At 43.8% G+C, this 13,629-nt stretch overlaps 1 protein-coding gene across 4 annotated transcripts in view; it reads left to right on the plus strand.

Annotated features, from left to right (window-relative positions):
• WDR81 (WD repeat domain 81) overlaps nucleotides 1–13,629 on the plus strand; it is an 82,128-nt gene that overhangs the window by 28,493 nt on the left and 40,006 nt on the right. For all 4 annotated transcript variants that reach the window (XM_069226123.1, XM_069226126.1, XM_069226124.1 and 1 more), the window contains 2 exons: nucleotides 1,714–1,895; nucleotides 5,702–5,867. In XM_069226123.1, coding sequence (XP_069082224.1) covers nucleotides 1,714–1,895; nucleotides 5,702–5,867 — 348 coding nt within the window. The remainder of the gene's footprint in view (nucleotides 1–1,713; nucleotides 1,896–5,701; nucleotides 5,868–13,629) is intronic.

Genomic DNA, 13,629 nt, shown 5'->3' on the forward strand with positions numbered 1-13,629 from the left:
CGTACATATGGCCCTTTGTACCTTTTAAATTACGGACTTATAGACAGGTTAAATATGCCAATTAGGAATATGCCAATTTGACAATGTTTAAAGGGGGAATACAGACACTTTACTACAAGCTAGGAGGGGTAAAGTTCACAAAGTTTTAAAACCAGAAAAAGGTGAACAATCCAGGGTGACTAAGCAAAAAGGGTAGGCATCCTACAGCTCTACATTGATGCATTGGGTTATCAAACAAAATGCAGGTTAATTTATAAAATCTATTATGATAGCTGAAATAAATGATTACTCCAAGTTATCACTATTTAATCATACAAGTACCAGAAGAGGAAAGACTCTGTCCACTATTGTGATTTGGTCATTCGGAATCTTGACAGGGTCTAACTGACCTTGAGGCTTTTGCTCTTTTTATTTAGTAATGGCTTCTCCTGGAGTTGTGCAGTTCCCAGTAGCTTTCCTTTCAGGTTTGTAAGTTTGGGTACGCTTGAGGTCATCTGTACATTAATGTGCTGGTGGTGTTTTTTAGTGAGGCAGTTAGGTATTAACCTTGTAGGTGAATGAGTGGTATTGGAAGCACTGTGTGTCCATGATCGTATGTACATGGCATAGGTTAAAGTACAAAAATGTTCTTGGGGTTGTTCACATGTTTATCAAGCTGAAGCCAGATAATAATAGTCCAATTTAGTGGTTAATTAGGAAAGTGCCACATCGGAGGAGAGAGGGGAGGGACACTATGGTTTCTTCCAAATGGGAATGAAGCAGTATCCTGTATCTGTTGTGTTTAAACTCTTCTTGGGCCCGTTCCTAGAGACCTACGTATCGTACCGTTCAACAGTTCCTTCCAAGGTATCGGTAACATGCCCATTGTAGAAGTCAGATTGTTGTTGATCCTCGAGGTTATAAAGTTATTGGGGTTCTTCAGTTTGTAGTTTGTTGATTTATAGTTTCTGTTAGACATGTTTATTATAATTGGTTAGTTGGCAATAGGTCTGGAAATACTGGGGATTTTTGGGATGTAGGTGGCCTCTTGGGAAGGGTTGTGCCGATGGCTTGATAGAAGAGGGATGAAAAAGTTACCTCCTTTAAATGGAGATTTTTTTTTACAGTGTCTGATTGTTGATCCTAAAATGAGCAAGGATTGGACACCGAAGAATGTGGTGCCGCGGCCCATGGCTAGAGCAGCAGGTGGCGAGTCTAAGGCAGGAGTTACAGTGGGCAAAAGCTACGACAAGTGATGCAGAGGGTGGAAAGGACCCAGTAGAAAGCGAAGGGTATAGAAGTTACAGCATTTGATGTAGGAACTGAATGGGGCTTATGGCGGCTTGCTCATATTAGGTGTTCATTTGTCAGTAATGCCACACGTCCCTGCATGAGGTGTATGCTAACCAGTCCCCCAGCTCTCCACCGTATGTGGCATCTTCTTCTCTCAGTAGCCAGAGGTCTCCAGTGTACACGGTTTGGTTCCTCTCTGTACCCAGGTGAATACTTCTTAGTATGCCCAGTTCAATGATTTTTTTTTGGTAAATACATTTCTCCGTATCTATAGAGAGACTGATATAAATCTCTCTCTACCTCTGACGCTAGCCCGAGGTCGCTATGGAAGTATTCGTCTCTCCGTAGGCCCGGGGATCTTGGGGGTTTCCTCTATATGTAGTATGTATTTCTCTAGATACATGAACCCCACATAAATTGTGTACTTTGCTGTTTCCACAGGTCTCCCCCTCCAGTGGCAGTCGGTTGAACAGCCGTAAGGAAGCTGGACTTCTTGCTGCTGTGATTCTGACACACAACATTATAATCTACTTGTCGGACTCCACACTAATGGATATTCTCCCCAAAATCAACCAGGATATCCTGCTTCCTGTACTGAACGTTCTGACCTCCCCCGTCATAGGGTAAGGTGTCACATGCTGCTGTGTGAGCTTTAGATTTGGTTTCAAGAAACGGCATTAATGCCCACTGCGAAGGCTCTACTCAAAGGAAGCACACAGCGATCAATCAAAGGGCACACAAGATGCCACAAAACACACACAGCACCCCTGAGAGGAAGAACACAATGCTGGCAGCTCCAGAACACACAGCTCCAGTGCTCACGTGCAGTGTTGCTGGGAACATCAGAGCAGATATCTGGCACACTGGGCCCGGTCTCGCACTACTGTCGGCTCTGAAGCGCCGGCAAGGCATGGATGGAGACCTGCACCCTGGTCACCGTGTTCCCTTAAATCTGAACTTTTAGACAAATGCTGTGTAGCAGATTGAGGCAGTTTAAGGGCTTTTTCGGACAGTGGGCCACTGGCATTGAGGGTTTACTGGCCCTCAACTGTGTCAGTTGAGGGTGTTTATCTGTGACGTCCTTGAGTTCCACAGTTGTCACCCCACATTGAAAAGCAAACATACCCATTCAGCACTTGACTCGCGTAGAAACGTAATCCAAGACTCCGCCAGAGAGGTGAAATGTGTTGAAAACTCGGATCTCAGTAACGCACACAACACTCAATGAATCCTAGTCCAACCAGTGCTTTTACATTTGAAAAGAAAAGGTATTTGAATGCACACAAACTTAAATATTATTCATAGAATCATCTGTAGGTTTAACGTTTTATTGACATGCCAACACAATGTACAATTGGTAGAATAGCATACCACACAGTGATCACAATCTCGGTGGGGACAATGAATTTATTTGCCAATATACAATACAAAGTTAGACCTACAGAATTTGGCACTTCAGCAAATGAAGGGCTGCTGCCCATGGCAGCATATAAGATATGCTAGACATAAGCCAAGTTGCTTTATTTACCATAACCATATTTGTCATCCATTTCCAAAAGCCAGATGTGTTCTCTTTGGCACACTTTTCATAAATATATTAAAAAAACAAGGATTTGCAATGCACTGGGTCTCGCGTTTGCTCGCGTTTGGGCTATTAGCGTTGTAAATTCTTAACTGGACTCTTCTTGCCACATAAATTGAAAAGGAAAAGCAAAACAGTTGGCATAAGCGAGCCAATTCAAAGCCCCATGGCCCCCGTGAGCGTGAGTGCGAAGGAGAGACACTCAAGAGGAATGATGTTCGCTTGCAGTCAAACGTATCTGCAAACGTGCAATTATCCATCTAACTGGGTCGATGGACAAGGCGGTAACAAAACTGCCCCAAGGAGGGGCAAACGTAAAGCAGTTACCAACGATAAAGGATTTCTGAAAGGCAAGCCTATGAACAAGTGATAGTGATGGGCGTGCGGTGGGCGTGGTTAAAAGCACACAGATCGATTACAACAGGCCAGAGCACTTGCGCGCTCGACCTAAGGAACATTTCAGCTAAAATGAAGTTGACCTAATGTGTACTTTTTACTAAAAATTAGTAATTCATCAATATACACATTTCAACATGGACATATAGTATATATAGCTCTGGCTTACACACAAAAGGCCCTTGAAGCTCTTAAAACAGACGAAGATCCCCTGAATTCATTAATTCTTCCTCTTGGGACAATCGGAGTGACTTCTTTTTCTCCTGCACGTGGGAAAGCTTGTGGCGTCTCTAACCACCAGACACAGTCTCCAGGGCCTCCTGAGACGCAGAATTAGGTGGATTTGAGCTCTTTACCCATACCGCAAAGCTAGGCTCCCCTTTTCTAGACAGTACTGGCAGCACCCTTTTTTTTTTGTAGCAAGCTTAGCCTCTTCCATCACAACAGATTCTGCTTCTTTAGCAGTTTTAGAACTCGAGTTAATTGCACAGATCCTTTATCACTAAGCAGCTGGGCTGATGACTCCTGTGGGTCAGCTTTGGAATGCAGTCTAGCAATCCCATTTCTCCAGCATGCAGTTCCTCCTTTTCTTCAGGCAGCTCACAGCGTTCTTCACATGGACATGCCCAGGTAGGCCCCACCTGTACGAAAGTCAGGAAACTGGTATCGTGGATCTGGCACTTACATAATTCACACACGACCTGTGGGGTGAGGCCTGTCACTGAGCCTTGAAAACAAAGGCACCTTGCCATGTGTTTCTATCGAGTACTTATCTGAGTTTTGAGAAAACAATATGTATTCCACTGGTCCACCTCTGAGACCAGTTTCAAGTACTTTCTGACATCTTGTGTATCAAGTCTTTGTCCACTAGTGTCTCCAGCAAGGAGGGTGTTGGTTGAGAATTCCTTGCCGGGGGTGGCTTCTAGGGAACAATAGAGCAGGAAATAGTAGGGGGAATTCTCTCTGTCTTTTATCCCCACATCTCAGAGCCTGATCCAGTACAAATGTCCCTACAGTCTACATCACTGTCTGACAGGTTCTTCTCATCTCCATTTTGTGTACCATACACCGATATGCGACCCACAACGGATTAGTGTCCCCACAGATTAACACACTACTGATAAATCCATGCTCACAATAATCCGCACACATAATCTTCATACATGTCCCCTCCAACCTATCCTAGTTGTCCAGATGCAGCTGACCTAAATTAAAATGCAGGCGCTACAGATTGATGCTCAGAATCCAATTTAAATAGAGCTTACAGCGTGGGATACCGTTAGGGGGCTCACCACACAGCAGAGGTGCAAATACTGATGCCCAAAATAAAAAATATTGAGATTTTTCGGTGTTAGTACTTATTTTTCTATAGAAGCCAAACACTCCCTTAGCTCTTACTGCTCCCAACTCTTGCTCCAGCTCTGGGCTCTGTAGGTAACTGTATAATATTTTGAGGGAAGCAGATCCCGCAGAATTACATGAGGTCACTTACATGCAGTGTTGCAAGACAACCTATGAATTCAAGCCTTTTGCTAGTATTTATGTGTATCTGGTTATATTCACAGGCCTCCAATTTATACAATGGTTATATCATTATCATATTCTTCTATACAGATACACAAAAGCAAGACTGGAATGTTGATATATCAACAACTGTGCAACCATGTTACTTGTATGGTTCAAGAGGGTCCATGGTTGTGTGTTCACAAATTGGTGCAGGGTATTCTCTATCGGTTTTATAACCCCTGATATTTAGAGAGATCTAAAAAAAAAAATTGCAGAACTGGTCGACCACTAATGAGAAATGCACACTGCTGGAGTCCCAAAGCTAGCAACAAGGGAACGTCTGAAGGGCACATTGCTGGAATACTCCAATAATAACACTGATTTCAGGAAGTTCGAGCAGCAGGGACACTGCTGCCAGAAGCTCACATTCCTAATGTTCCATAGCATTACTGCAGGAGGAAGCTTGCACAGTTAGTCATATAGCCTTGCCAGAGTGGTCCCTGCTGGGGAAAGCCACACTGCTGGGGTTTTAAAGTGCCGACCTGGCACTGCTGGGAGGAAACTGATATTGCTGAAGTATTATAGAAATAGCATTGCGTTGCTCAAGGGACGTTCACGTAGTAGAGAAATACTAATACTGAGTTAGCACTACTGGGAGGTAGTTCACATTACAGATGTACTCTCAAGACACTGGGCATTACAGGGATAAGACCCACACTTCTGGTGTCCTGTGCTAATAACATGGGGTTGCAAGGGCATGGGGCAGCAGTTCAAATCGTAAGCGCCTTACAGTATTGCCTGGTACTACTCTGGAGAGCTCACACCATTGGCTCTGCATTACAGGTCGAAGGATTGCTGAAATGTTTTTTTCACTGGTATTCTTTGTAATTTCTAAAATGTGCAGGGGTCATTTTCTAGGGGTGATTTGTAATTGTTTTCTTTCAGATTTCCTAGCGGAGTCCAGGCCAGGATAGCGCTGTGTGTGAAAAGCAGCACCCTAATCGCCCTGATTTGCCTTCGTATCGGTGGTGAGATGGTCCAGCTACACCTCAGTGAAACATTAAGGACTTTCTTCAGAAGCTTCACGCTACTTCAGCAGGTTCAGGAACAGGTCAGTCCATTTCCCCAGCTGGCCTAAAAGAGAATCGGATACTTCTCGATGTCTTTGAACAGGTTTTGGTGTGTCGTGGAGTGGCAGTGAGTGGAATAGGTTGAGTTGTCTTAGATTGGAGTGTGGTATAGTGGAGTGTCATGGCATAGATGGGGGTGGGACATAGAGTAGAGTAGAGTGGCGATGCATAGATTTGAGTGTCGTGGCTTAGAGGGGCGTAGAGTGGAGTTGCTTGTCATAGTGACGTGTTGTAGAGTGTCTTAGAATGGAGGGGTGTGGAGAGTGGCGTGTCATAGAGTGGTGTGTTTTAGAGTGAAGGGGCATATAGTGGAGCATTCATGGTGTGGTAGTGCACTGCAATTACAGACAACACATTTTCACTTTAAATGACTATTACATTTGCAGAGACCTACAGTTTTACTGATAAAAGTACACAGCGCACAAACTATAATTTGTGGAAATGTCATCGCATAGTGTATTGATTTGTTTTGATCTAATTAAAGTATTTATTTCCACCACACTAAAGAATTACAACAAAATTGCTTCATTTGTGCTTTCGTAATACTGATATATTCTGAAATATCTGCACAGTTCATTTACAGACATTTAAATGTTATGTGCTAGATAAAAAGCCTTTGCTTTCACAGCAAGGTTGTCACATAAATCCTCTCACTTTGAAGTCAGAGAAAGAAAAGTAAAGGCCAAGCTCTCGGAAGACAAAGCCTCATATTTGACCTCCGTCTTTGAATGCATAGCAAACGTGACAAAATAAGAATAAGATTTGAAGGCCTGTTTGCAGAAAGCAAGCACTGTGAAAACAATACACTAATAGCTTTTAGTAGTAGGCTATTCTTTACAGGAGGGAAGAACTCAAGCTTGACAGCCTAAAACAAATAAAACCAGCAAATGGAAAGCAAGCAAGTGTGAAGTACAAAACACAAAGCCGGTGGTAAAACGTGGGTGGAATGCATTCCCAGGGGTGCTTTCAGAATGTCCACAAGATGTTAGTAGCAAACCAGACAGCTGCACTGTCTGGTAGGCACCGTCTAGAATATGGGACGGGGACGGGGGGGATGTGTTACAGCACAGTTTCCCCCAAGGAATTGGCTGAAAAGCCATAGGTTTTACAAGTGGTGTGAATAGTCCGGCTGTGCAATACGACATGGTGTATTTCAATTAATATAACTTTTTAGTCCATCTTACTTATTAGGTCCTTAATGGTAATATGTGGTGTCACTGTGCGGGAATTTTCTCAACGTTGATAAATTGAGGGACATTAAATTGGGTGGTAGTTCCTCTTATTTGTGCTTAAAAATAAAAATTGCCCTATTAAACAGGTCCTGTAACAAAGTCATCACTAAAGTATCTTCATTCACTTCTTCCTCATTTCATTTTCCCATCCTGCCTGTCAATTATCTGTCATAGCATGAGACCGAGTCTATTTGAAAGGATACATAGCTCTCACATTCTCAAGCCTTAGCCCACAGAGCTAGTGTCAGACAGAACATAAAGACTTAAAAAATAAAGTTGGTCACACCACCTTTACAGGTTCAGGCCTCAAACAGCAGTCTTATATTGTGATAATTAAGTACTAAAAATATAGATTATATATCACCACACTAATTGTCAAAAGCCTGCCATGGCAGCAGGTAACTGTCTTTTTCTTTCAAGGAAACAACTATAATTACAGAAACGAGACATTTTTCACATCAGGTAGAATTATCATTCATTTATCAGTTTGCAATATTTTAAAGAGGCAAAATGTGATATTTAGAAAATAAAAACATGATTGTGCCCACATTCCAATAAACCGCTTGACAGTTTCTAACAATATACCTATTCTCCTGTGAGTAGCTTTTTTGTTTTTTTAGTAAATAAGCTTATTTTATATAGTGCACAGTACCTTATAATTTTCTTAAGCTGCACAAACATTGCCAAGAATGTCCCACCGTTATTTAATGAACTGTGTGTCCCAGCTTTTTTATTTAATGAAAAATGTGTGTGTGTGTGTGTGTGTGTGTGTGTGTGTGTGTGTGTGTGATAAAAAAAAAAATATATATATATATATGTGTGTATGTATATATGTCCGATGGCATGTGTAGCTGCAGATACACATGCTGTGCATTATCCTGCAATCTAGTGTTGGGCTTGGAGTGTTACAAGTTGTTTTTCTTCGAAGAAGTCTTTTCGAGTCACGAGACCGAGGGACTCCTCCCTTTCGGCTCCATTGTGCATGGGCGTCGACTCCATCTTAGATTGTTTTCTTTCCACCATCGGGTTTGGACGTGTTCCTCTTCGCTCCGTATTTCGAATCGGGAAAGTTAGCTAGTTATCGGAAAATGTCACAGTATTGTTCGCGCTCGGTACCGGTTTAGTGTTAGCACATCGACACCGAAAAAAAGAAGCGCTCCGGTGGCCCTTCGGGGCTTCCACTCTTCAGTGGGGCCTGGTCGGCCCGACTGCGTCCATCTCCAAACCTCATGGACCGGACCCCCTTCCGTTTCTGCCCGAATTGCCACGCAAAGTATCCATATACAGACCAACACTTGGTCTGTAATCTGTGTCTATCACCGGAACACAGGGAGGATACTTGCGAGGCCTGCCGGGCATTTCGATCGAAGAAGACCCTACGCGATCGAAGAGCCAAAAGACTTCAGATGGCGTCGACTCCGGCCGAACAGATCGACGTCGAAGAAGAGGAGAGATTCTCCATTCACGAATTGGACTCGGACGACTCCGAAACTGAGCAGCCGAGGGCGCAGCTGAAAACTGTGAGTGAATCTGCCCCGGCCAAGACCCACTCGAAAATTATAAAGGCCAAGGGGATGCCACCGCCAACAGGCCCTGGCTTAACCCGAAAATACGGTGACCAAACATCGGCACCGAAAAAGGCCTCCCAAGAGCCGAAGACATCCGACTCCGGTCGAGATACCGGCTCCGAAACAACTCGACGGCGGGAATTCAACACCCCCAAAATTAAAAAGGTTTCCTCGGAGCCAAAAAAGAGTGTACCGAAACCTTTGGTGTCGAAACATGCAGCCTCTGAGCCGAAAACAGGCACCTATACAGAAGAGCACGGGCTTTCCAGCCAGATGCAGGGGCACAGATTTGAGCAGGAATTAGGTATGGGAGAGCCAGACCATACTCAAAGAAGGCTGCACATCCAGAAAGAGACTGGTAAAATTCAAATTCTTCCACCAATTAAAATAAAAAGAAAGCTGACATCCCAAGAGGCGGAAATGCAGCCAAAAGCAAAAGTGGCAAAAGACAAAACACCACCAAGGTTTTCGCCACAGACTTCACCACTGCACTCACCGCATCTGTCCCCGGTAGCAACACCCCCAATGCAGTCGCCAAGACACACGGGGATGACACAAGATGACCCGGATGCATGGGACTTATATGATGCACCGGTCTCTGACAATAGTCCCTATTGCTACCCAGTAATGCCATCACCCCCAGAGGACAGCACTGCATATATGCAGGTGGTATCAAGGGCAGCTACTTTCCATAATGTAGCAATGCATGCGGAGCCAATAGAAGACGCCTTTTTGTTTAATACCTTGGCATCCACGCACAGTTCTTACCAGAGTTTGCTAATGCTCCCAGGCATGCTAAAGCACGCCAAACAGGTGTTCCAGGACCCAATGAAAGGCAGAGCCATCACGCCTAGGGTGGAGAAGAAATCTAAACCTCCCCCAACGGACCCTGTGTTTATAACGCAGCAACTGACACCAGACTCAGTGGTCCTGGGAGCAGCCAGGAAAAGGGCAAACTCCCAATCGTCAGGAGACGCACTACCGCCCGACAAGGAAAGTCGGAAGTTCGATGCTGCAGGCAAGCGGGTGGCAGCACAGGCAGCCAATCAATGGCGAATTGCCAATTCGCAGGCTCTACTGGCTCGCTACGACAGGGCACACTGGGACGAGATGCAGCATATAATACAGCACTTGCCCAAGGAACACCAAAAGCGTGCTCAACCGGTTGTTGAGGAAGGACAAGCGATTTCCAACAACCAAGTAAGGTCTGCAATGGACTCAGCAGACACAGCAGCTCGGACAGTGAACACTGCGGTAACCATTCGCAGGCACGCATGGTTACGGAGCTCGGGTTTTAAGCCGGAAATCCAGCAAGCTGTGCTAAATATGCCATTCAACCAAGAACAATTGTTTGGGCCGGAGGTGGATACGGCAATCGAAAAGCTCAAAAAGGACAAGGACACAGCCAAAGCCATGGGCGCGCTCTACTCCCCACAAAACAGAGGCACTTTTTAGAATGCCACAATTTAGAGGGGGGTTTCGTGCACAAACCACAGAGCCTTCCACCTCACAAGCCAGACCCACATATCAGGGCCAGTACCAAAGAGGTGGTTTTCGAGGAACATACAGGGGTGGACAATTCCCAAAAGCAAGGGGGAAATTCCAAAGCCCTAAAACCCCTCCAACCAAACAGTGACTTCAATGTCACAAACCCTCACCACTCAACACCAGTGGGGGGGGAGACTTACCGCATACTACCACAACTGGGCAAACATAACTACGGAGGCATGGGTCCTAGCCATTTTCCAACATGGTTATTGCATAGAATTCATAAATTTCCCACCAGATGTGCCCCCAAGAACACACAATATGTCCAAGCAACACTTAGACCTCTTACAACTAGAAGTTCAAGCATTGTTACAAAAACAAGCAATAGAACTAGTGCCCAAACATCAAAAAGGAACAGGTGTCTACTCCCTGTACTTCCTAATTCCAAAGAAAGACAAAACGTTGAGACCTATATTAGACCTCAGAACTCTGAATCTCTACATCAAATCAGATCATTTCCACATGGTAACACTTCAAGACGTGATTCCCTTACTCAAAAAACAGGACTACATGTCAACGTTAGATCTAAAGGATGCATATTTCCATATACCAAAACATCCTTCTCACAGGAAATACTTAAGGTTTGTAAAACAGGGAGTGCATTACCAGTTCAAAGTGTTGCCATTCGGGATAACAACAGCCCCAAGGGTATTCACAAAATGCCTTGCAGTAGTAGCTGCTCATATAAGGAGACAGTACATGCACGTATTCCCCTACTTGGACGACTGGTTAATAAAAACCAGCACTCAACAACAGTGTCTTCTTCACACACAATACGTCATAGAAACCCTACACAAACGAGGGTTCTCTATAAACTACCAAAAATCACATCTACAACCTTGCCAAATACAACAATACTTGGGAGCAACACTCGACACACAAAAGGCGATTGCCACTCCAAGTCCACAAAGAGTACAAGCCTTCCAAAATATAATATTAAACATGTACCCAAACCAGCACTACCAAGTGAGGTTTGTAATGAAACTTCTAGGCATGATGTCTTCATGCATAGCCATTGTCCCAAACGCAAGACTACACATGCGGCCCTTACAACAGTGCCTAGCAATACAATGGACACAAGCACAGGGTCAGCTTCAAGATCTAGTGTTGATAGACCGCCAGACACACTTCTCGCTTCAATGGTGGAATCCTATAAATTTAAACCAAGGGCGGCCATTCCAAGACCCAGTGCCTCAATACGTGATCACAACAGATGCTTCCATGATGGGGTGGGGAGCACACCTCAACCAGCACCGTATACAGGGACAATGGGACGTTCACCAAAAAACAACTGCATATAAATCATTTAGAACTATTGGCAGTGTTTCTAGCATTGAAAGCATTTCAACCACTAATAGCCCACAAACACATTCTTGTCAAAACAGACAACATGACAACAATGTATTACCTAAACAAACAAGGAGGGACACACTCATCACAACTGTGTCTCTTAGCACAAACGATTTGTCATTGGGCAATTCACAATCACATTCGCCTAATAGCAAAATACATCCCAGGGATTCAAAACCAGTTAGCTGACAATCTCAGTCGAGATCATCAACAGACACACGAATGGGAGATTCATCCCCAGATCCTAAAAGATTACTTTCTACGTTGGGGAACACCAAAGATCGACCTATACGCAACAAAAGAAAACGCAAAATGCCAAAACTTTGCGTCCAGGTACCCACACCCTCTATCCAAGGGCAATGCATTATGGATCAGTTGGCCAGGGATATTTGCTTATGCTTTTGCCCCTTTCCCACTCATTCCTTATCTGGTAAACAAACTGAGTCAAAACAGACTCAAACTAATACTCATAGCACCAACTTGGGCTCGCCAACCGTGGTACACAACACTGCTGGACCTATCAGTAGTACCTCACTTCAAATTACCAAACAGGCCAGATATGTTAACTCGACACAAACAACAGATCAGACACCCCAATCCAGCATCGCTCAATCTAGCAATCTGGCTCCTGAAGTCTTAGAATTTGGACACTTAGACCTTACACAAGAATGTATGGAGGTCATTAAACAAGCTAGGAAACCTACTACTAGACATTGTTATGCAAACAAATGGAAAAGATTTGTTTACTACTGCCACAATAATAAAATTCAACCACTACATGCTTCCGCAAAAAACATTGTAAGTTACTTATTACACTTACAAAAATCAAACCTAGCATTCTCTTCTATTAAAATACATCTCACAGCAATATCTGCCTATCTGCAGGTTAAACATTCAACATTGCTTTTTCGAATCCCAGTAATCAAAGCATTTATGGAAGGATTAAAAAGAATCATACCCCGAGAACACCACCAGTCCCTTCGTGGAACCTCAATATTGTATTAATACGACTCATGGGACCACCATTTGAACCCATGCCCTCTTGTGAAATGCAATACTTAACTTGGAAAGTAGCCTTCCTGATAGCTATCACTTCTCTTAGAAGAGTAAGCGAAAAACAAGCATTTACCATACAAGAACCCTTTATACAAATACATAAACATAAAGTGGTTCTCCATACAAACCCAAAATTCTTACCAAAAGTTATATCACCATTCCACCTAAACCAAACAGTGGAACTCCCAGTCTTTTTTCCACAACCAGACTCAGTAGCAGAAAGAGCCTTACATACATTAGACATCAAAAGAGCCCTAATGTATTACATTGACAGAACAAAACTGCTTCGCAAAACAAAACAATTATTTGTAGCCTTCCAAAAACCTCATGTAGGGAATCCTATATCCAAGCAAGGCATTGCTAGATGGATAGTGAAATGTATTCAAACTTGCTATGTCAAAGCAAAAAGGGATCTACCTATTACACCAAAGGCGCATTCCACTAGGAAAAAAGGCGCCACAATGGCTTTTTTAGGGAATATACCTATGACAGAAATTTGTAAGGCAGCCACATGGTCTACGCCTCATACATTCACAAAACATTACTGTGTGGATGTGCTAACAGCACAACAAGCCACAGTAGGACGGGCGGTATTACGAACATTATTTCAGACAACTTCAACTCCTACAGGCTAAGCCACCACTTTTGGGGAGATTACTGCTTACTAGTCTATGCACAGCATGTGTATCTGCAGCTACACATGCCATCGAACGGAAAATGTCACTTACCCAGTGTACATCTGTTCGTGGCATGAGACGCTGCAGATTCACATGTGCCCTCCCGCCTCCCCGGGAGCCTGTAGCCGTTATAAGTTGAATGAAACTTGTAAATTTGTAAATATACTATTCTTATACACATTATGTACATGCATACTTACTCCATTGCATGGGCACCTTTACTATATACACAACTCCTACCTCACCCTCTGCGGGGAAAACAATCTAAGATGGAGTCGACGCCCATGTGCAATGGAGCCGAAAGGGAGGAGT

This window comes from Pleurodeles waltl, chromosome 3_1, assembly GCF_031143425.1.
Source record: "Pleurodeles waltl isolate 20211129_DDA chromosome 3_1, aPleWal1.hap1.20221129, whole genome shotgun sequence".
In the NCBI taxonomy this organism is placed as follows: domain Eukaryota; kingdom Metazoa; phylum Chordata; class Amphibia; order Caudata; family Salamandridae; genus Pleurodeles; species Pleurodeles waltl.